This window comes from Pan paniscus, chromosome 10 (assembly GCF_029289425.2).
Source record: "Pan paniscus chromosome 10, NHGRI_mPanPan1-v2.0_pri, whole genome shotgun sequence".
NCBI lineage: Eukaryota > Metazoa > Chordata > Mammalia > Primates > Hominidae > Pan > Pan paniscus.
This window is the reverse complement of record NC_073259.2, coordinates 14677058-14699143: the sequence shown is the minus strand read 5'-3', so window position 1 is coordinate 14699143 and position 22086 is coordinate 14677058. Positions and strand designations below refer to the sequence as shown.

The window sequence follows — 22086 nt, the reverse complement described above, 5'->3', positions numbered from 1 at the left end:
GATCACATAAAAGCTCAGTTTGTGAGTCAGGGCTAGATCTAACCTCTGCCTATTCATCTGGATACTTTTTAGTTATATTTAGGTTTTTTTTTGCAAACCAAAAAATAATGAATAAAGAATAAAATCTTAATAATCCATAAGTTTAGTAATTTTACTACTCTATATTTACTGTCAAGTGTTTCGCTATAGAATTAATATAAGGATACTGGAATTACATAGAGAAGTCTCTAAGGATAATATGTTTTATATATTCTAATCAAGCTTACAAGTAGATTGAACAATTATTTTTTTCCAGGGGATGGGATTGAAGGTGTTCACTAACTCAAAAATCCGAAAACCAAAGTCGTGTTCAGTCATCCCCTCCGTGTCTGCAGGAGCAGTAGGTCAAGGATACTATGGAGGTAAAACAGCAATTTGCTTTTAATTTTATTTCATGTCCAACAATATTACTATGCCCAAAATGCTAAAATGAGGTAATGTAGCCCTATTTCCACTTTATACACACAAAGAAACCAAGATTCAAATTAATTGTTTCTTGCTGAGGTGACTTAGCTGGTGATAGCTAGAACTGATCAGAGATTTTTTTAAAGATACATCAGATACTTCAGGGAACAAAATCAGATAAAATGCAAGATTCTGATGTACCGTAAGAGAGGGAAAATGCTGACAATGGAAAGAAAGAATAATTCTGCTTATGGAAACAGGAAAGACATTCATAGGGATGCTGTATTTTAAAAAACATAAAGAAGGACAAAGGGCTTCACTGGTGACAAGAAACAACGTGAACATCACAGAAATATCTCATAATCCATGGCCAAAACCACTATTCAAATACAGCATCCTTTTTCAACACCCTTGAACTTATTAAAACATCTGTCCCATCACCAGGTCTACTTACACTTGAACACTACCCAGCCATTTGTCGTCCCTCTCTCATGAATCCAACTCCCTTTTTCTCCAAAATATTCCTGACATCCATCTGCTCACAAATATTTATATGCTCGGATTGGAAATCAGATATCCTATATGTGAAGTGGGTGTGTTATATCTCCTCTCTAAGCCTCAAATCCTTCATTAATAAATTGAAGGAATTTGACTAATGGCTCTTCAAGACCTTGCAAAACGCCCAATAAGATAACTAAATATAATGCACCAACACAAATTAAGAACTTTGATTGTTTAAATAGCATTTTCTATGTTCCTTGGCGTTTAAGATTAATATCCATCTTTAAATGAGCTTTAGAAAATGACACCTTTTAAAGGGCCATGGACTGTTTAAGTATACCTTCAATGATAGCACAAATTTCAAACAATTTCTCAAAAATGGTAAATATGATTTTGTCATGTAACTAAGATGTTATATAAATAATAAGAATAGAGAAGAAGGGAAAGGAAAATAGCCATGAGATTTACATAGAACAAACTTCAAGTTTAAACCATCGAGGTTTGGGGGGAAGGAAATGTTCTTGAATTTATTAAAAATGGAATTGAGGGCATATAATAACACTCAGGAAAAAAAGAGCTTCTAAAACGTGTGATAAATACACAACAGGGATTGAAATTAGTACCTATAAATGAATCAGGTATATGAGGAAATAAAAGAGCTAAGAAAACTGAAATATCTTGTGAAATTTCTTGATAAGAACTTCAACAACATAAAGCCATTTCCATGACTATTTGGGAAGCCATCATGCACCCTGAAAGTGTTTGACGCTATAGAACAGTACATATGAAGAAGATAAATTCAATAGCATTGGTAGCGCCTAAAAGAGAAGAAGAGTGAAAGATAATAATTAAACTAAACAAGGAACTAAAATTATGCTAGACAATGAAAGACATGGCTAGTACCTGAAACTTTAAAAATTAAGAAGCTACAAATTTAAACTCATGTGTTCAATATTTTCTGACGTAGTTTCTGATTATATAACAAACATGAACAAAACTATTCAACTATATGAAGGTTATGTTCTAATAGACACAGACAGAATATAAACAAAATAAGCAAGTAAATTATATGGCTCACTATAAGGTCATAAATATTATATGGAAAAAATCAAGTAGGGAAGGGATGTTGAGACTGAAGGAAGTTGCAGATTTAAATGGGTGGGGGTCAGTAAAGATCTTAACAAGAGAGTGAAATTTGAGCAAAAATGTGAAGGAAGACAACAAGCCATATGACTCTCTGGAAGAAGAGTGTTATAGTCATAGGAAACAATATCAATAATAGAAAATACTTATGCAGTGCTTTCTATGCTCCAGGAGATAGATAATAGAGAGATAGATGATTGATAGATTGACAGATCGATGGATAGGTATAGATAAATGAGTTTAGATAGATTTCCTTGATTCTTGCCGTAGCCTTATAAGGTAGGTATTTTTAACATCATTTTTCATATGGAAAAACTGAGGCCCAGAAAGGTTAAATAACTCAGCCACTAAGATCTCATAGCCAATAAGATGTTGCATGCGGTAGATTCAAGTCAGGGAGTTTGATTCCAAATCTCATGTTCATAACCTCCTCACTAGTCTATCTCTCAAAGGCTTTGATGTGAGAGTATGCCTGAAATACTCTAAGCAGCAAAAGGGGACCAGTGTGATTGGAACAGAATGAATAAAGTGTGAGCAGTTGGAGAGAGAGATCAGAGGAATACTTGAGGCTACATTGTGTGGGGCTTGTAGGTCATAGTAAGGACTTGACTTTTATACTATGAGTGAAATAAGAAGCTTTTCAGAAGAGGAGTGACATGATCTTTTATGTATCTCAATCACACTAGATTCTAAATTAAAAGAAAATTTTCAGGGTTTTTTGTTTTTGTTGTTGTTTGCTTGAAGGTATTAAAGGTCAAAAAAAAGTATTACAAAGCTGGGTTAAGCAGCCCTTTTTAAGCCATGAACAGAACATTTCACTGAAAGTATTTTGGGATCAGCAGCAAAACAGAGTATGAGTGGCTTAGTCCAGAGTTCAACACATTTTCATGAAGTCAAATGGGGAAAAGAAGCAAGAAAAAAAAAAAAAGATTTTTGTCCTGGGAAACTGATTTAAAGGCATTTACTGTAGAGATTATTAGTTGTGGGATGAAGAAGAATAAAACTTTGATGCAGAGACTATGAAAGGACACATGGAAAGTCAAGTTGACAGTAAGAGTAGGAAGGATATAGCCATGGTCCACTAAATGGAGTTGAAATAACACATAATGCCATGGTTTGTTAACTGCAATAACTGGAGGAGTTGGAGGGCATATCCAGTAGAAAATGGAAAATAGTTCATTTAGGTACATCATCCTTTTAGATATTTCAATATTTAAGATAAGAGTGAAGACAGAGAAGACAGAATATCAGTGAGAAATCAGAGTCAGAGATAGAAATTGTTACCACTTGGAAGGACATGGGGCAAGGTGTATGATATTCACTAAAGAAATTACTACTGATGCTTTCTTCAGTGGAGAAAACTGTTAGGGTGAAATTGCTAGAAATATATTTTTCCTTGTAAGTATTCTTTCATAAGGTATTTCTGAAATATCAGATGGGATACATGGAGGGAGATCTTAAATCAAATTCAATTAGTAAGCACGATTTCAGGCACAACATGGACAAAATTGCTTTCATGTCTAGCTCTCCACCCTCTCACGTTGGTAAATGATTTCTTTGTCTAAACCACACAGCCATTCCAAATGGAAATATCTGTTTTTGACAACTGAATTGTTTATTTCAGATGTCAAAAAATAAGTGGAATAAAATCTAATGCTCTAATCTTATTTCCCAGAGAACAACAGTTTTGCAAAGTTCCATACAGTAATTTAATGTAAATTTAATTTATGTAAAAGTAATTTAATGTAAATCATTAAATTCTGTTCACTCCACTGGTAATTTCATTTTTAGTATAGCAACCACTCGCAATGTCTAAAGAGCATTTTACAATTCCTGCTCAGTTTCTCTAAGAATGAAGCAATGCTGTCTCAATTTCGAAATTGGTCCTTCGCCACAAAACCCATAAAACTGTCTCCAAGTGATCTCGTTTTTCCAGCTTCCATTCACATCAAATTATGCTATGTCTAGGATACATAGAATTTCCACCTTTGACAAAGACTCCTCTCTTTTCAGGGAATGAGGGATCACAAAGTATTTCCCAAGTTCTACAACTTCTACAAGACTTTTAGGACAGTCTGAGCAGGAAAACTGAAAATTTTGTTCTCTAACGTCTCACATGTGCACCATGAAATTAATGAATGTTTTTCCCTAACTAGACAATTTTCTCTTACTTTAGCAGGTCTAGGAGTAGTAGAGAGACCATATGTTCCTCAATTAGGCACATATGATGTGATACCCTTAAATAATGAACAAAGTTCAGGGCCAGTCCCTGAAACGGTGCGAAGCTATTTTCCTGAGACTTGGATCTGGGAGTTGGTGGCAGTGAAGTAAGTAACTTTACTTTCCTCCATTTGCTGGAGGGGAGGGAATGTGGTTCCTCCAACATTTTCAATTCTAAGATAATCTTTCTGAAAAGTTCTGAATAATTATCTTAACCTCTTACTCTTTAGGATAGACCTAAGTAAAATGCTGCAATTGCATAGGCTCATTAATACAATTGTCTCAGTGCTGAGCAATTCTAAAATAATTATTTCTGACACTGTCAAATAGTAGACATGAGAACTATAAATATTCAGTTCTATATATACTGCTTAATGTCGTTCAGGGAGCCTTCTGTAAATATCAGGGCTGGAGCAGGCACATAAACAAATCAGGCTACATTAATCCAGTGGTCTAATTGTTGGTCATGATTCTTAAAAATGCTTATTTATGGGATTATACAATAGCAAGGGAAGTTAAGGACCAAAATGAATCGCAATTCAAATATTTTTATTCAAAGTACAGACGTGGGATATGATCATTTGTTGATAAGGGGGAGAGGTACCATTCAGTGGCTTTCATTTTCCCAACTCAGATCCCAGGACGTAATCTAGTGTTCACACGAATGCACACACCCATATACCCTTAAGTGGATTCAGTTCTTGACGTTAGCTTTATGCATATTAATTCTCACTTGAGAAAAGGTGGCTTACATTCATTATTTCTGTTCTTCACTTGCCCTCCTCCCCAGCTCATCAGGTGTGGCTCAGGTAGGAGTAACAGTCCCTGACACCATCACCGAGTGGAAGGCAGGGGCCTTCTGCCTGTCCGAAGATGCTGGACTTGGTATCTCTTCCACTGCCTCTCTCCGAGCCTTCCAGCCCTTCTTTGTGGAGCTCACAATGCCTTACTCTGTGATTCGTGGAGAGGTCTTCACACTCAAGGCCACGGTCCTAAACTACCTTCCCAAATGCATCCGGGTAAGGAAAATGAGGGTGAACAGGAAAGGTGGGTAGAACAAAAGATTCCTTTGATCAGTCAGCTACTGATTCTGTTCCTGAGACTAAGGATAATTCAAGGGATTGTGTGTTAGCACTGTGAATAATTAGTGCTATGCAAAGCAGGACATGATCAGAAAGATAATACAATGATATATGTGCTATGGGTGCTTAAATCACGGCTCTCTAAGCCACATCTTGCTTTTCTATTTCTTAGCGCTTGCAGAATTCTTTGCTGCAAGTTAGGTTATATGCCAGGAACATTCTTGAAGCTGACACACAACTCAGCTTTCTCAGTTCCACGAGAGTCATTCTCCAACCCCTCATCTTGAAATCTCCAAAATACATCATTTTAATGTATCTTATAGCACTTATCTCTTCGTAAATTATGTAATAGTGGTTGTATATAGATCATCTTTCTTGTGACACAATATCCTCAAGATCGGGAGCCTCTCATCTACCATTCCCAGTGTTTTATGTCTTGTATGGATTAGACATGTAATATATGTTGTAAGAAATAGGAGAAGAAAGGAAGGAAGAAACTACGAAAATCTACATAGCAGCAGATAGTATTCCCTAGGGCAATATACAATCACTGCTTTTCCCTTTCCTCTGCCACTGCCAAGCCTGCACGTCCACAAGCTACCCTAAGGCAAATGCCAAATCCTCCTAATACACAACCAATCTTGATTTGTATCATTGCCATTTCCATGCTTCTTAAAGCATGGATGAATCTATGTGACATACATTTTTCTTACAAATCCCAATTTACTGCAGCATCTCACACTTGGCCCCAATTCTATATGTTCATGTTGTTCCATATTCTGATCATTTCTGTCTCTGCCTCACATGGGGTGATAGGTCAGTGTGCAGCTGAAAGCCTCTCCAGCCTTCCTAGCTTCCCAAAATACAAAGGGAGAAGAATCCTATTGTATCTGTGGAAATGAGAGGCAAACCTTGTCTTGGACAGTGACTCCTAAAACTCTGGGTGAGTGACAGTACCCAAAAGGGCCTATCAATCAACAAGGACGATGGCTGTCTGAGTACTTTTTTCATTATATTCTCTGTTTTATTTGCTATAGTTATAATTCTATAAAGTTCGTTTTTTTTCCTATTTCTATCCACTATGACCTCCTCCCACTGTTCTCACCCAAGCTAGTCCCCAGAATCACTATCTTGGACATTGGCTACTTAGTATACATTAACCTTGTGGGTTTCTTTTTTTTAGCCTTATTTTCTATTCTGGCCAACTATAAGTTTAAGGTGCAGCCCTTAAAGGTGATTGGACTATCAAAGTGGATACTCATGTTTTCAATATTCCTTGTTTTAGGGAATGTGAACTTCTCAGTGAGTGCAGAGGCAATGCAGTCCCTAGAACTCTGTGGAAATGAGGTTGCTGAGGTCCCTGAGATTAAAAGAAAAGACACAGTCATCAAAACCCTGTTGGTGGAGGTAACATATTTTTGGGAGTCCCTAACAACTGTAAGAATGCAACACCGGGCGGTCACTCTTGAGACAACAAAGAACCATTAATATCATGCTCACACAATACATCCTGTAAGACTAATGGAATTTCCTATCCTAAAAGCATTGCAGCAGACAACATTGCCAGCTATTGTAAATTTTTTTTCACAAATTATTTGAGCGCAATTTCCTTTTTTTTTTTGAGATGGAGTTTTGCTCTGTTTCCCAGGCTGAAGTGCAGTGGTGCAATCTCGGCTCACTGAAAGCTCTGCCTCCCGGGTTCATGCCATTCTCCTGCCTCAGCCTCCCGAGTAGCTGGGACTACAGGCGCCTGGCTAATTTTTTTTTTTTTTTTTTTTTTTGTATTTTTAGTAGAGACGGGGTTTCACCATGTTAGCCAGGATGGTCTCGATCTCCTGACCTCGTGATCCTCCCTTCTCGGCCTCCCAAAGTGCTGGGATTACATTGAGCGCAATTTCTTGATCTCCACCTCTCTCCTAAGATTCACATATCTCTCATACCCATTAGCTTTGATTTACTGCCCTTATGATCTCTTCCCATTTTCTCTCTACCACCCTCCCTGGTTCTTCAATGTTTTATGGATTTGTAATAATTCAATAACAAGTAGGATGTTATGTTCTCACCTATAAGTGGGAGCTGAATGATGCAAACACATAGACACATGGAGGCGAGCAACATATATGGGGCCTGTCTGAGAGTGGGAGTGACAGAAGGGAGAGCATCAGGAAGAATAGCTAGTGGATGCTGGGCTTAATACCTAGGTGATGGGATGATCTGTGCAGCAAACCACCATGGCACACATTTACCTATGTAACAAACCTGCACATCCTGCACATGTCCCCTTGAACTTAAAACAAAAGTTGGGAAAAAAAGAGTAGGATGGTAAACATCATTCGTGTAAACCCTACCCATCAAAGAAAGGAATCCATGTGGCTCTCTTGTCACCAGGATGTTTCTATCTTTTCTCCTTTTCTTTCTTTTCATCCAAGGCTGAAGGTATTGAGCAAGAAAAGACTTTCAGTTCCATGACCTGTGTCTCAGGTAAGAGTCCATCCTCATAATCATAGTGAGATCAAAACCACAAAGGGGTATAAACCTCAAGTTACAATGCACATTCATTTTATCTCCCAGTTTTCATAGTGTTCCATGAAAGGCAACATAATACTAAATATTTCTTTATGTATGTTTTACAGATGAAGACATTGAGCCCAAGAGAGCAAGTTAATGTGACTCAGGTGGTACAGATAGGACTAATACCTGGGCTTTCTTGGTTCATACGTAGCTCTTTTACCCGGATAGCCCAGTGGCTGCTCACTGACAAGCCCAGCTGCAGAAGCTTAGAGTGTCCCAGGATGAGGTAGAAAGAGAGCAGGGTTGGCCGGGTGTGGTGGCTCACATCTGTAATCCCAGCATTTTGGGAGGCTGAGGCGGGAGGATGACTTGAGGTCAGGGGTTTGAGAACAGCCTGGCCAACATGGTGAAACCCTGTCTCTACGAAAAAAACAAAAATTAGCCAGGCCTGGTGGCGGGCGCCTGTAGTTCCAGCTACATGGGGGGCTGAGGCACGAGAATCGCTTGAGCCGGGCAGGGGGAGGTTGCAGTGAGCCGAAATCACACCACTGCGCTCCAACCTGGGCAACAGAGTGAGACTCTTAAAAAAACAAACAAGCAAACAACAACAACAACAAAAACTAAAGACAGCAGGGTCATGATAAGTTTGAATCCCAAGAGATAGTCTCTAAAACAGCTGCTGACAAAACATATAGCATTTCCTACCCATCTCACTAAAAATGTGTGTTTTCCGTGTCAGAAAATAATTTACATTTAACTTCATCATATCATTAAGAAGTAGTTGTAGCTTTTATACAGAACCGCCACATTATTAGTTCTATGTCCACAGTGTATACAGCACTGTATTTGTCATTTGAGAAGGACTAATTTAAGGTATATTCATGTTATCTATTTATAAACATGGGAATCCATTCAAATATAGTGTAAGGGAGGCAGTAAAATAACTTGTATTATCATGGGTATAAGTCTTAATATTGCTACAAAAGTGGAGAGCGATAGTTCCCCCACTAAGTCTTAGGCTTCTTTTAGAAAGCTACTGAGCACAGCCATGCAAAAATATAGTTAAATGAGAAGAGGAAGGACTCTGGAAGTCACACAGTGCCAAAAGCAATTAGACTATCAAAGGTAGTCTCATCATTAAGTCAAATCCTTATTCCTTGCACCCAGAGTTCCACAAGGAGATATAATAATATTACTGCTAACTCTAATAATAAAATAACCGCAATAATAACAATTGCTCACATTCGTTGAAATTGAATATGTTGCAGATACTGTTCTGAATGTTTTACATGTGTCTTTTCCTCAAATCATCACAATTTACCCAAGGTCACAAAGCAGGGCCAGTACCATATCCAGGGAGTGTGGCTCTGAAGCTCTCACTACATTATAATCACTAAATTATATTGTAATCGTAGATCTCCTCCTTTAACATGGGCTGTCTGTTTCTAAAGGTGCTAATGTGTCTGAGCAGTTGTCCTTGAAGCTCCCATCAAATGTGGTCAAAGAATCTGCCAGAGCTTCTTTCTCAGTTCTGGGTGAGTCACCTTCCATTTAGTAAACCTGGGCCAAAAGAGTTGCCACTGTACATCTTATCTACGTATTTGTATTTGAATTATCAAGTTCTTGATAGCTGCTATTCTTTTTTTTTTTTTTTTTTTTTTGAGAGGGAGTCTCGCTCTGTCGCCCAGGCTGGAGTACAGTGACGTGATCTCGGCTCACTGCAAGCTCCGCCTCCCGGGTTCACGCCGTTCTCCTGCCTCAGCCGCCTGAGTAGCTGGGACTACAGGCGCCCGCCACCATGCCCGGCTAATTTTTTTGTATTTTTAATAGAGACGGGGTTTCACCGTGTTCACCAGGATGGTCTCGATATCCTGACCTCATGATCCGCCCGCCTCGGCCTCCCAAAGTGCTGGGATTACAGGCGATAGCTGCTATTCTTATTAGGATCCTGGAAGTCACACTCTGTGTATATAATTTTTCTCTTACCTAAATGATAGACTCTGAATATAAAAGCCATTTTTGTTAATAATGTTGGCTATTTATGAACTGAAATTATTCTGACATCTAATCTTTCACATTCCCCAGGTGACATATTAGGTTCTGCTATGCAAAATATACAAAATCTCCTCCAGATGCCATATGGCTGTGGAGAACAGAACATGGTCCTATTTGCTCCTAATATCTATGTCTTGAACTATCTGAATGAAACCCAGCAGCTGACGCAGGAGATCAAGGCCAAGGCAGTTGGCTATCTCATCACTGGTAAGTGAGACAGAGAAAAATTTACTTCGTTACTCTAACGAAACTTTTCCCAATTAAGCTTCAGTTATATCATCAAATATTAACCCATGATGATAATTTTTATGAAAACAACAATCTTCCCACACTCTAATAGGATGTTGTGTTTTGATCTATCCATAACATTCACAAAACTATGGCAGATCACAGGAGGTCATAAAATGTCCATGGCGCCTGGATGCATGAGCCTAAACATATGGATGGCCTGCCTTTCTTTAATGCTTCATGAACCATCTGAAGCCTTCCATTTCAGGTTACCAGAGACAGCTGAACTACAAACACCAAGATGGCTCCTACAGCACCTTTGGGGAACGATATGGCAGGAACCAGGGCAACACTTGGTAAGAAAGAAAATCTATTCTGAGTTTCAACTATGAGTTCAGAACGTGCACATAGATTACCTGTCTTAGTACATTTTCTGTTTCTTATAACAGAATACCTGAAACTAGGTAATTTATAAAGAAAAGAAATTTATTTCTTATAGCTATGAAGGCTAAGTCAAAAGTCTAGGGGCCACATCTAGTTGAGAGTCTTCTTGCTGGTGTGGACTCTGAGGAGTCCCACGGTGATGCAGGGCATCATATGACTGGAGGATTGAATGGGCTCACTCGGGTCTCTCCTTCTCTTCTTTTCTTTTCTTTGTTTTACTTTGTAGAGACTGGGCTAGCATCTCCTCCTCTTCTTATGAAGCCACCAGTCCAACTGTCATGATAGCCCTTTAATCTAGGAATAGATTCATCCATTCATGAGAGCAGAACCCTCATTAGCCAATCACCTCTTAAAGGCTCCACCTCTCAATACTACCACATTGGGGATTAAGTTTTAACATGAGTTTTGGTGGAGAAACCATTTCTAAACCATAATGTTACCTTATTTAATTCTTATAGCTACCCTGGGAAGTGAGAGTTATTAGCTTCATTTTACAGAGGAGAAAACATATTCAGTGTGGATAAATAAATGTGTCAGGAGCAAACATCTAATAAGTGGCAAAATTGAGAACACTTTTAGGTTGATTTTTTTAATCCAATATACCCAGACCCTCTTCCTTCTCATGTTGCTAAGGGAACATTATAAGTTTGTAACTTGCCCCCTTAAATTGTTGCTCGGCCCTAAGAGGTGTTAGAAAAATGCTAGAATAAAACCACAACCATTACTGGCAGAGCATACCTTACTACCTTCTACTAGATGATATCCTTTCTCTCTCTCTCTTTGTAGTTTTACCACACAGGCAAACACAGGGGAAAAAAAGTGGAAGGGCAGGATGATGGAGGGAAATATTTACTGAAGCAGAACATTAGAAGTTAGCTGATTAGAGTTAAAACTACAGAAAGTAAGCTAAGAAATCTAGGAAAGGAAATAAATTCATAGAGCCCACAGTGTAAAAGCAAATGACTTAGTTAACCAACCAAGAAAACTGGAAGGAACCTGAACCTCTGAAGTGGCATAGAAATGCTGTAGGAAGCAAGGACAAGCTGGTAATGAACTGAACAACATGTGGCAGCAAAAAAAAAAAAAAAAAAGAAAAAAGAAAAAGAAATGTCTAAGCTAAAAAGAAAAAGTCTCCAAACTCTCAGTAATAGCTGATTGACTTTCTTGGGGGCACACTGTGATGGGAGAGCCTGTGTGTACAAAACAGAGCAGTAAAGTGCTCAATGAAAAGAGCCTCAGCACTGCATTTTTCCTCCCCCTAGGCTCACAGCTTTTGTACTGAAGACTTTCGCCCAGGCTCGATCCTACATCTTCATTGATGAAGCACACATTACCCAATCTCTCACGTGGCTCTCCCAGATGCAGAAGGACAATGGCTGTTTCAGGAGCTCTGGGTCACTGCTCAACAATGCCATAAAGGTGAACTGTTCCACAAATTTCTGAGCCTGACACACATCAACATAACATCCCCCAGGGGTGAAGGGAGGAAGGAGGAACAAGGAAATTGCAAAGATGAAGTCCTGGATGATGTGGGATGGCATCAGGAAAAGAGTATTAAACTTTCTACAGAGAAGGAAGAAATTGGGCCAGATGCAGTGGATCACACGTAGAATCACAGCACTTTGGGAGGCCAAGGCAGGTGGATCACTTGAGCCCAGGAGTATAAGACTAGCCTGGGCAACATAGCAAGACCCAGTCTCTACAAAAAACATTTTACAAAATTAGCCAGGCATGGTGGCCTGTGCCTGTAGTTGCAGCTACTTGAGAAGCTGAGGCAGCAGAATTGCTTGAGCCTAGGAGCTTGAGGCTGTCATGTGTGATAGTGCTACTGCACTCCAGCCTGAGCTACAGAGCAAGACCCTGTTGAGAGAGAGAGACAGAGAGAGAAGGAAATGGTATACTTTGAATGGAAACAGATACTGAGGAGCGTTTCCATCAAACAACAGAAGAGAATATACTAACACTTGGCACTGGAATTAATCAAATCAATGTTGTATTCACAGGGAGGTGTAGAAGATGAAGCGACCCTCTCCGCCTATGTTACTATTGCCCTTCTGGAAATTCCTCTCCCAGTCACTGTAGGTACCAGCTCAATCCCATTCTCTACCATGAAAACTGTAGATTTGCTGTCTGGAATGCCACCATGCTAAGGGCTGAGTCTCAAGTCTCTTTTGGTTCAATGATGAGGGATTTCTCAGACTGATAAGCTCTTTGGTTGATGCATTAAGAGGGATTTACACTTGCCCAGTAATGCCCATAGACTATGTATCAAAACCAATCCTAAAAACAGTTTCTCTAGTCTTATTCTTTAAGACTGAACTATAAAGGGAAGAGATCGAAATATTTTTCTATTTAAATTTGATGAATATCTAGCTGTCTGCCTATCTGTCTGAAATCCATTAATAACATCTGACTGTCAATATCCAGCTCTCGGCTTGCTCTGCCCTCTATTCACCCTAGTTTGACACAACCACATTTTGCCTTTACAGAACCCTATTGTTCACAATGCCCTGTTCTGCCTGGAGTCAGCCTGGAATGTAGCAAAGGAGGGGACCCATGGGAGCCATGTCTACACCAAGGCATTGCTGGCCTATGCTTTTTCCCTACTGGGAAAGCAAAATCAGAATAGAGAAATACTGAACTCACTTGATAAGGAAGCTGTGAAAGAAGGTGAGAGCACTTATAAATGGGAGCTGAACAATGAGAACACATAGACACAGGGAGCAGAACAGCACACATTGGGGCCTGTCTGGGAGGTGCGGGGAGGGAGAGCATCAGGATAAATAGCTAATGCATGGGGGACCTAATAACCAGGTGATGGGTTGATAGATGCAGCAAACCACCATGGCACACCTATGTAACAAACCTGCACATCCTGCACATGTACCCCAGAACTTAAAATAAAATAAAATTTAAAAAATAAATAAATAAATAGATAAATAATAAGAGTTTTTTTTAAAACTGTGCAAAAAAAGGTGAGAGCAAACAGCAAATGGTACCAAATTTCCATTTCCATTTACACTGATTCTACAAAAAGAAGAAATATATTCCTTCTGAAATCCACAAGCTTCATCTGTAATTCCTTAGCCAAATCATACATTGTGAGATCAGAGCACCTCTTATAAAACTGTCTTCTCTGGGATTGCATATGTTACACAGAACAGAACATAATAGACATAATGCTGCAGATAAATTATGCAGTTTTATTTCTACTTGCTAAAACCAATATAATAGACAAATAGATTCATTTTCTCATGATTTCTCGCTACTTACTTGAATGAAAAGAGGTACAACAGCTCTTCCATACCCCCTAAACCCCCACCCAATGCCATCCTGGCTGCACCATGCTCACTTCATGCTCTAGGCTTCTGCTAAGCTAGTGCTGCTATAGTCTCCTTTCAGCTACCATCATAATTATCTACCAGGATCTCATCAGCCATGCTGAGATGTTCTCTGACATTTACAAGATCCAGAGATGGAGGAAGGACTGTGCCTAGAGGTGGAGGGGAAGATGGTCAGTAGGACAAAGGGTGACATTGATGACTCGCTTATTGGTGGAAATGCCTTCACTGAAGTTTCCCAAAGCAAAGGTACTGGAAGCAGAGTAATCATTGGTGTTGATATTGTCATGAACAATCACTTGCAGGAACCGACTTCACAAAAGAAGCCTACTAGAAGTACATCAAAGCTGACATAAAATCAAAGACAAACTTAAAGAACAGAGACCAGAAACAGTAAAACCTTTTATAACAGGAGCTGCAGAACAAATCAAGCACACTCTTGCTAATCTCAAAAACTACCAGTTCTTCATTTGATCTTAGCCAAAAGGTCAAGAAGCAATAAAAACTACCAGTTCTTTATTGGTGAAAACATGAACCCATATGGCATGGTGCCTCTGCTGGACTACCATGAGGATGGTGTGACTCCATAGATGATTTTCCATGGTTTAGAAATGGAAAAATGTTAACAAATTTGGCAGTTACTTTGGATGTATCACCTGTCGTAACTGGCTTCTGCTTGTCATCCATACAACACCAGGACTTAGACAAGTAGAACTGATGTCATCTTGAGATCTTCATTTATTTTGACCATGATTTATTTGGAGCAGAGGCATTGTTTTTAAGGAAAAAAATGTCATAGAGGTTGTCTAAAAACAAAATGCATTCAAACTCATTTGAAAGAGTGTCATTTAGTTTAGTACATATTTAAACTCAATCTATCTTGTAGTGTTCTTGGAGAAACTAGAGTCTGGTTGTAGACCACTACTAGAAAGAACACAACTGCCATGAGATAACTTCTACAGTGGAAACTATTTCTGAGGCTGGAGTACAAAAACAACAACAACAACAACAAGAATCAAAAGTTTTAATTCTGAGTTGAATTAGCAGGAAAGAACATGCTTATAGCAGTGCCAACATTTGAAGTGGAGCCTTATACATTTCATCACCTACAATGGAAGTAGTTAACTCTGGAAGATGTTACAAAAGAACAAAAAGGGACTGATTCAGTTGGAGAGAAAAAAAAAGAAAGAAAAGAGGTACAACAAACAGAAAATGCAATAACATTTTCAAACTATTTTTATCTCTATTTGCCAGAGACAGCATCACAAAAGTCACATGAGATAAATAGTTAAGTTTTATATTCTAGTCTATACTGCAATTCTCAGAAAATATCACGAACAATAAAAGAACTCTCTCTACCACTTTTCTCTTTCATCAGTCCAACTAAAATAACATTGGAGAGATTGGTGAGTATGCTCTATGCTTCTTCCTCCATCAACCTACCCTACCTTCGTACCACAGGACTAAATCAAGTTCAGCATAGAAGTGTTAGTTAGTGAGTTTTAGGAGTTTATGACAGAGAAGACCTTGCTTCTCCTGTATTATTTTCAGCTCCATGTATTATGAATGTGCATTCTTTTATCTACCAGTTATAATTACTTATTGACGAGTTACAATTATCTCCTTTTTCTCACCCTTAAGACAACCTCATCCATTGGGAGCGCCCTCAGAGACCCAAGGCACCAGTGGGGCATCTTTACCAACCCCAGGCTCCCTCTGCTGAGGTGGAGATGACATCCTATGTGCTCCTCGCTTATCTCACGGCCCAGCCAGCCCCCACCTCAGGGGACCTGACCTCTGCAACTAACATTGTGAAGTGGATCATGAAGCAGCAGAACGCCCAAGGTGGTTTCTCCTCCACCCAGGTCAGTGGTTCCCAAAGAGTCTTCTGCTCCAGGTTCACTTGGCAATTGGGAGGCTTAAAAGTAGAACAGTTAATGGAAAAGAGAAGGCAATTATTAAATCATTGAAGAAGTATTTAGGAATATTTGAGGACCATGAGAATTTAAAGGAAAGACTTAAGACATCCCCCATAACACTTTTCACTAAGCCCTATGTTAATATATTAGCAACATGGAGACTTACAACGAGCATCTTTACCCTCTAAAGCCATGCTATGGTCATTGGACACATTCTAGACCAGAGTTTTTCAGCATCAACACTATTGACATTTCGAGCCACATCATCATTGTAAAAGGAACTATCCTCAGCCTTATAAAATATTCAATAGTATCCCTGGCCTCTCCCCATTAGATGCCAGTAGCACGTCACTTCAGGTTGAAACAAGAAAAAATTTCCTCCAGTTGGGAACCAATGTTCCAGACATCTTCAGAATCTAACAAGAAATCCTCTAAGATGTATCCCCCAAAAAATGTGTGATTAAAAGTACAGTAACTAAGTAGAATCCACTTTGATCTTTTTGGAATGAGAAGTTCCATTTCAACTACTCCAAGGAACTCAGCTTCTTCATTCCTTTCTACTTTCCCTGAGAGTACTCTTCTTACTTTCTCTTTAAGTTGATCTTTTTTAAGCTGAAGCTCTTGAAAATTTATTTTTCTAGCATAATTCTAAAAGTATTTTATCGAGAGTATAAATGATTGTATTAAACACCGAGAGTGTCTGGCTTTTCCCTCCTACATGTCTTCTTTCAACAGTTAGGATCTCCATAGTGAAACTTTTGTTTTTCAGAGAGATTAGGTGGGGTAAATAAAAACAAGCTAGATGAAGGTAAAAAGAAACTCAAGAAAGTGCAACTTGTCTCATACCATTTTCATGTACAGTAAATTTTTATCACTCTTCCATCTAACTGGTCAATCATCTACTTAAAAATGGTCACTAGTTTTGTCTTAACTTCTTAGTTTTAGACCTATTCTTTGAAGGACATATCCAAAAAGACTGTCAATGAAAATAAACAGTGACATTAATAAACATTATTAGCCTTTTATTTCATTTGGAGAAACTGCAGCATGATTTTGATAATGTCTGAAAGGCAGAGAAAAAGGAAAGGTAATTAGTGAAGATCTACCTTAGGGGTAAAAAGCCAGCTTCCCTCATGGCAGGCTAACACAGACTTTGGGGGAAAATCCCAGATGCCAAAAATTTACTCTTTGGGGCGGTTGTCCGCTCATCTCTTCCAGGACACAGTGGTGGCTCTCCATGCCCTGTCCAGGTATGGAGCAGCCACTTTCACCAGAACTGAGAAAACTGCACAGGTCACCGTTCAGGATTCACAGACCTTTTCTACAAATTTCCAAGTAGACAACAACAACCTCCTGTTACTGCAGCAGATCTCATTGCCAGAGCTCCCTGGAGAATATGTCATAACAGTAACTGGGGAAAGATGTGTGTATCTTCAGGTAGGGCTCCAAGGTTATATGGGTGAGAGTCAACTTTAAACTTGCCAATTGAAATGGAAACTCTGTTCCTTCCTTCCTGGGAAAGTAAAAGGCACCTCTGGAGATGTTAAGTAATGAGGAAGTGAGGGGTCCCAGAAAAAGAGAGAAACTGATAGTGTCTTTGCTGTTTCACAGACATCCATGAAATACAATATTCTTCCAGAGAAAGAGGACTCCCCATTTGCTTTAAAAGTGCAGACTGTGCCCCAAACTTGCGATGGACACAAAGCCCACACCAGCTTCCAGATCTCACTGACCATCAGGTAAGACGTTCTAACCTAATCACCTATCTTTGGCCCAAAAGCAACTTGGAATTAACAGAAATTAATAGTCCATTTGGAAGCTATGTTATTAGATTAATATAATTTAGAATTGATATATCTATAAATGAATTTAGGCTTTTATCATTATGACGTGATCCTTTCTCTACTAAAAATATAAAAGTAATATATACTAAATAACAAATGAACCGTATAGTGAGGTGTGCAAAAACCATAGATATGTTAAAAATGCCGATTAGCAAGATTCACTACCAAAGATTTTGATTTGATAGTTTTGGGGTGATGCTTAAACATCTGTAATTTTAGCAAGTGGTAGATCTGATGTATATTCATGTGTCCAATGTCAATGTTGCACAAGTCCAGGGAACACAGACCTTTGTAGAATATTGTTAGGGACAACTTCTTGAAGACAGACAGGCTTAAAGTGACTCTTGAAAGCAGAAATTTGGCTTTCTTTCACGTATAAAACTCTAACTTCTTTTTCCTTTGACACTACAGTTACACAGGAAACCGTCCTGCTTCCAATATGGTGATTGTTGATGTAAAGATGGTATCTGGTTTTATTCCCCTGAAACCAACAGTAAAAATGGTAGGTGTATTTTAATCCTAATAGACTTCATACAAAAGTATGTTCTGTATCCCCAAACTAAGACCATACCAATATCAAAACCACGTCAACATCATCCTGCCTCAAAAAAAAAATTTTTCCCAAACCCAGGAAGTAAATGAACTATTTAGTTGGCCGTAAGCTAAGGGACATATGTGATACCAGAGAAACACACAAGGAGTACCTATCCTTAGGCCACTCATAGTTTAGTCAGGAATTTAAAGCACATGGGCACAAAACAATAAAACCACCCAAGAAAGATAGGATATGGTTTAAATCCCAAACTGACTGATATGCACTAAAAATTTGGGAAGGGAAAAAATCAACGTGAACTAAAATTATCAAAGATGCCAGAGGCTCTAATGTGTTACTTGGATATTGAAGAATTGTGGAACTCCTGACCTGAAAACAATTAGCTTTCTTCTCTTCAGAGAATGACCATTTGTCCCTTATTACAATCTGCTCTAAATCTCACAACATTCTCACATCTGTTCTCTAACTTTAACTGAAGTTTTCTAATTCTCTCCAGCTTGAAAGAACTAGCTCTGTGAGCCGGACAGAAGTGAGCAACAACCATGTCCTCATTTATGTGGAACAGGTGAGGGCTCTGACATCCCGGCTGAGACTACATATGGGTCGTCTTTCTAAGTGAGTCTCTTTACTGGAATAGTAAATAGTCGGTAACATGAGGAAAACAATCATTAGTAATGCCCTTCCAGAAAGGTTTATCTATTCCAAGAAGAATAAGAGGGGAAACCTTTGAACTCCATGTAGTGTTCTGTTCTATTTTTAATTGTGTTAACATTGGAATATGAATATTTCTATGAAATTTAAAGTATAAAATCAATAGAAAAAAGGTGTACTTTTAAAACAAGGTGTATTCCTGTTGTTTTAAAGGCCCCACTCCCTGACGATATGAATAAATATTAAACTTGAAGTGATAAATCAATAGGACTAAAGCTTATCATGCATTCCTGTTATTTTAAAGACCACCTCCACAAAATGAATAAATATGACCCCAGTGGTTGCCTAATGATAATGTTAACATTCTAAAATGTCACCATAAAATAAAATGAGGATTTTATGAATATTTTCAAATATGACCATAAAACAAAGAAAATGTTTTATGTATCCAAACAGAAAGAATACTTCATCGTTTTAATTACAGATTGTATGAAACCATGTTTCTCCAGCTTAGAACACATTCACATGGGACCAGAGAGTTAATCTCATAACAAGGGACTACAAAAGAATAGGGTTGGCTCAGTTGTTTAGAGGAAAATCTGTGAAAATTTGTTGACTGTAAATAGAGTTCCCAAGGATGCATTCTAAAACCCGTCTTGACGTCCACAAATGTCTGCTCACCTAAAGACACTGGTGAAAAAGAGTCAAAGAACAATAAGAATATGTTTTGCTCATGGGAGAAAGAAGGAGGCTTTCTAGGTTCTTGATTACTCCCACTTTTCCTTTCAGGTGACAAATCAGACGCTAAGTTTTTCCTTCATGGTTCTGCAAGACATCCCAGTAGGAGACTTGAAGCCAGCAATTGTTAAAGTCTATGATTACTATGAGACAGGTGAGTGAAAGAAAAATGAAACAATCTTAACCAGAGCCAAGAAATGGATCCTGTTGTGACAGTTGATCCTCTTCTTAGCCCACTTAGTCAACATTAATCTTTTGTTTCTTTCCTCCAAGATGTACACTATAAAAACGACTTACTGCAGTCTGGCCAACATAGCAAAACCCCACCTCTACTAAAAATACAAAAAATTAGCCGGGTGTGGTGGTGTGTGCCTGTAATCCCAGCTACTTTGGAGGCTGAGGCAGGAGAATCATGTAAGCCTGGGAGGCAGAGGTTGCAGTGAGCCGAGATCACGCCATTGCACTCCAGCCCAGGTGACGGTGCGAGACTCCGTCTCAAAAAAAAGAAAAAACAACACAAAACAAAAAAAAAACTTACTGAACAAATTTATCAATTAGTGTTTCTTGAGTCAGAAACTTAAGCATTAAAAAGAATGATAATATATAGTCACTGCTTTCAAGTAGTTTAGAGACATAGATAACATAATACAGATAAAAATATTACATAACAGGAAAGACTATTAGTGACAAATGAGTGTTAGTGAGCTAAGCAATAAGTTTAAGAGGCAAAAACAGCACAGAAGGCTGGTGCTCAGGAAGAACAAACAGGAAGAAAGATCTGATTTGGATCCTAGAGGATGAGTGGAGTTTTGGGGGTCTATAGAAGTAGGAGGAGTGTTTCAAGCTGGAACAATAATCTTAGAAAAGTAATTAAGGGAGCAAGCTGAACAAAGTGAATAGAAGCAGAGAGGTCATGGAAGAGAGAACTACAGGTTAGTGCAATTATGATCATCTTCCCAAGAATTTAAAATTTGAACAGCTGCCATCTGAACAGGCTTCAGTCCCCATCTCCAGTCTCAGGGAAAGAGAATATAAATATGTTAATGATCCTGTTTAATTCTTGTCTATTTACATGAAGTTTTGACAATTCTGATAGGGCATGCTTTTCTCCAGTAGTAAAGTGACTAGACAGATTTAGCATGGTCCCTAGTTCATAGATCTTTCGTTTCTTCCTTCACCCAACGTTATCTTTCAGATGAGTCTGTGGTTGCTGAGTATATCGCCCCCTGCAGCACAGGTAAGAGTTCACAGCTTATGACCAGTACTAGATGGCATTAACCCACTCTCCAAGGGCCCCTGCATTTTAAATTCTCTACAAGGCTTTTCCTACATCTGAGACAATCCACATGGCATGTCCTCACACCAAGACAAAACTGTGGCGTAGCATGCCTATTCTGTAGCGGACTCTCCAATTTCAGATATTCACTCCCAGAAAAGTCAATAAGCTTTGTTTATTTGTAGGACAGCTATCTCTAAAAGCGACATTTCACTTCACAGCGAATTGGGCTTCCTTCAACACAATGGTCAACCAATCACACACCTAAAACCAAATCTAGCCTTACACTTAATTTTGTAAATGAAGCTTTTTTGGCACATGGCCACACTTATTATTAACATTGGCTATGGCTGCCTTTGTGTGCTGATTAGTCATGACAGACCATATGGCATATAAACCTAAAATAATTACCATCTGGCCTTTCACAAAGTTTGCTGACCCTGCATAAGCTCACTCTGCTGCCCACACTCAACTGAATGCTCCTCAGGAAACCATACAACCCCCTTACGTTTTTCTTTTCTCCATAGATACAGAGCATGGAAATGTTTGAGGACCATACAGGCTGTATATTTTGGTGGATTCTCTGTCCTATACATTTACTTAGAAGGAATGGAGTTATTTGTCTCTATAAAATAGACACTAAAAAGATTTGCTGAATAAATATGTACTTCTGGTCAAACTATCACTTGTTGCATCATTCATTCATCAGACATCAATAACATGTTCACATGATGAGTTATATTCTTTCTGTTTAATTTTGGTGCAAAGGTTGGATTCTAATAGGTTAGCATTCTAGTAGGAAAGCAGAGTGGAGGTTGCAGGTAAAGAAATTGAATGAAAATTCAGTTGAGAAAGCTGGAAGGTGAGAACATAAGGGGATGATAGATAATATAAACGTGGTAATATAACTGGACTAGAAGGGTCAGAAGATTAGAAGAAGAGACATCAGAAGAGATGTTTGAGATGAGGAGAAGTGCTGTTATAGGAAAAACTAATATTGAAAGAATTGATAATTAAAGTGCATTTTAGGATAAGATTATTATGTGGATTAAAAAAATAAAGAGATGAGAGCGAAGGATTTAGATAAACCATCTACAAACATGGATAATAAAATTAATAAGTTTAAAGATAAAAGT

At 38.6% G+C, this 22086-nt stretch overlaps 1 protein-coding gene and 1 pseudogene across 1 annotated transcript in view; both read left to right on the top strand.

Annotated features, from left to right (window-relative positions):
- The window catches only part of LOC100981672 (pregnancy zone protein), a 61968-nt gene extending 40266 nt beyond the window's left edge, over positions 1-21702 (top strand). Inside the window, exons 17-36 of the mRNA XM_008960810.4 lie at positions 296-401; positions 4265-4415; positions 5099-5327; positions 6207-6333; positions 6676-6797; positions 7820-7871; positions 9353-9436; positions 9987-10163; positions 10453-10540; positions 11891-12047; positions 12632-12706; positions 13118-13298; positions 15611-15834; positions 17107-17325; positions 17500-17627; positions 18144-18234; positions 18782-18850; positions 19726-19828; positions 20870-20911; positions 21478-21702. Of these exons, the coding sequence (XP_008959058.2) occupies positions 296-401; positions 4265-4415; positions 5099-5327; positions 6207-6333; positions 6676-6797; positions 7820-7871; positions 9353-9436; positions 9987-10163; positions 10453-10540; positions 11891-12047; positions 12632-12706; positions 13118-13298; positions 15611-15834; positions 17107-17325; positions 17500-17627; positions 18144-18234; positions 18782-18850; positions 19726-19828; positions 20870-20911; positions 21478-21500 (2448 nt within the window). The 3' untranslated portion in view covers positions 21501-21702. The remainder of the gene's footprint in view (positions 1-295; positions 402-4264; positions 4416-5098; positions 5328-6206; positions 6334-6675; positions 6798-7819; positions 7872-9352; positions 9437-9986; positions 10164-10452; positions 10541-11890; positions 12048-12631; positions 12707-13117; positions 13299-15610; positions 15835-17106; positions 17326-17499; positions 17628-18143; positions 18235-18781; positions 18851-19725; positions 19829-20869; positions 20912-21477) is intronic.
- On the top strand, positions 14045-14595 carry LOC106635338 (translationally-controlled tumor protein-like; annotated as a pseudogene).
- Positions 21703-22086: the final 384 nt, after the last annotated feature.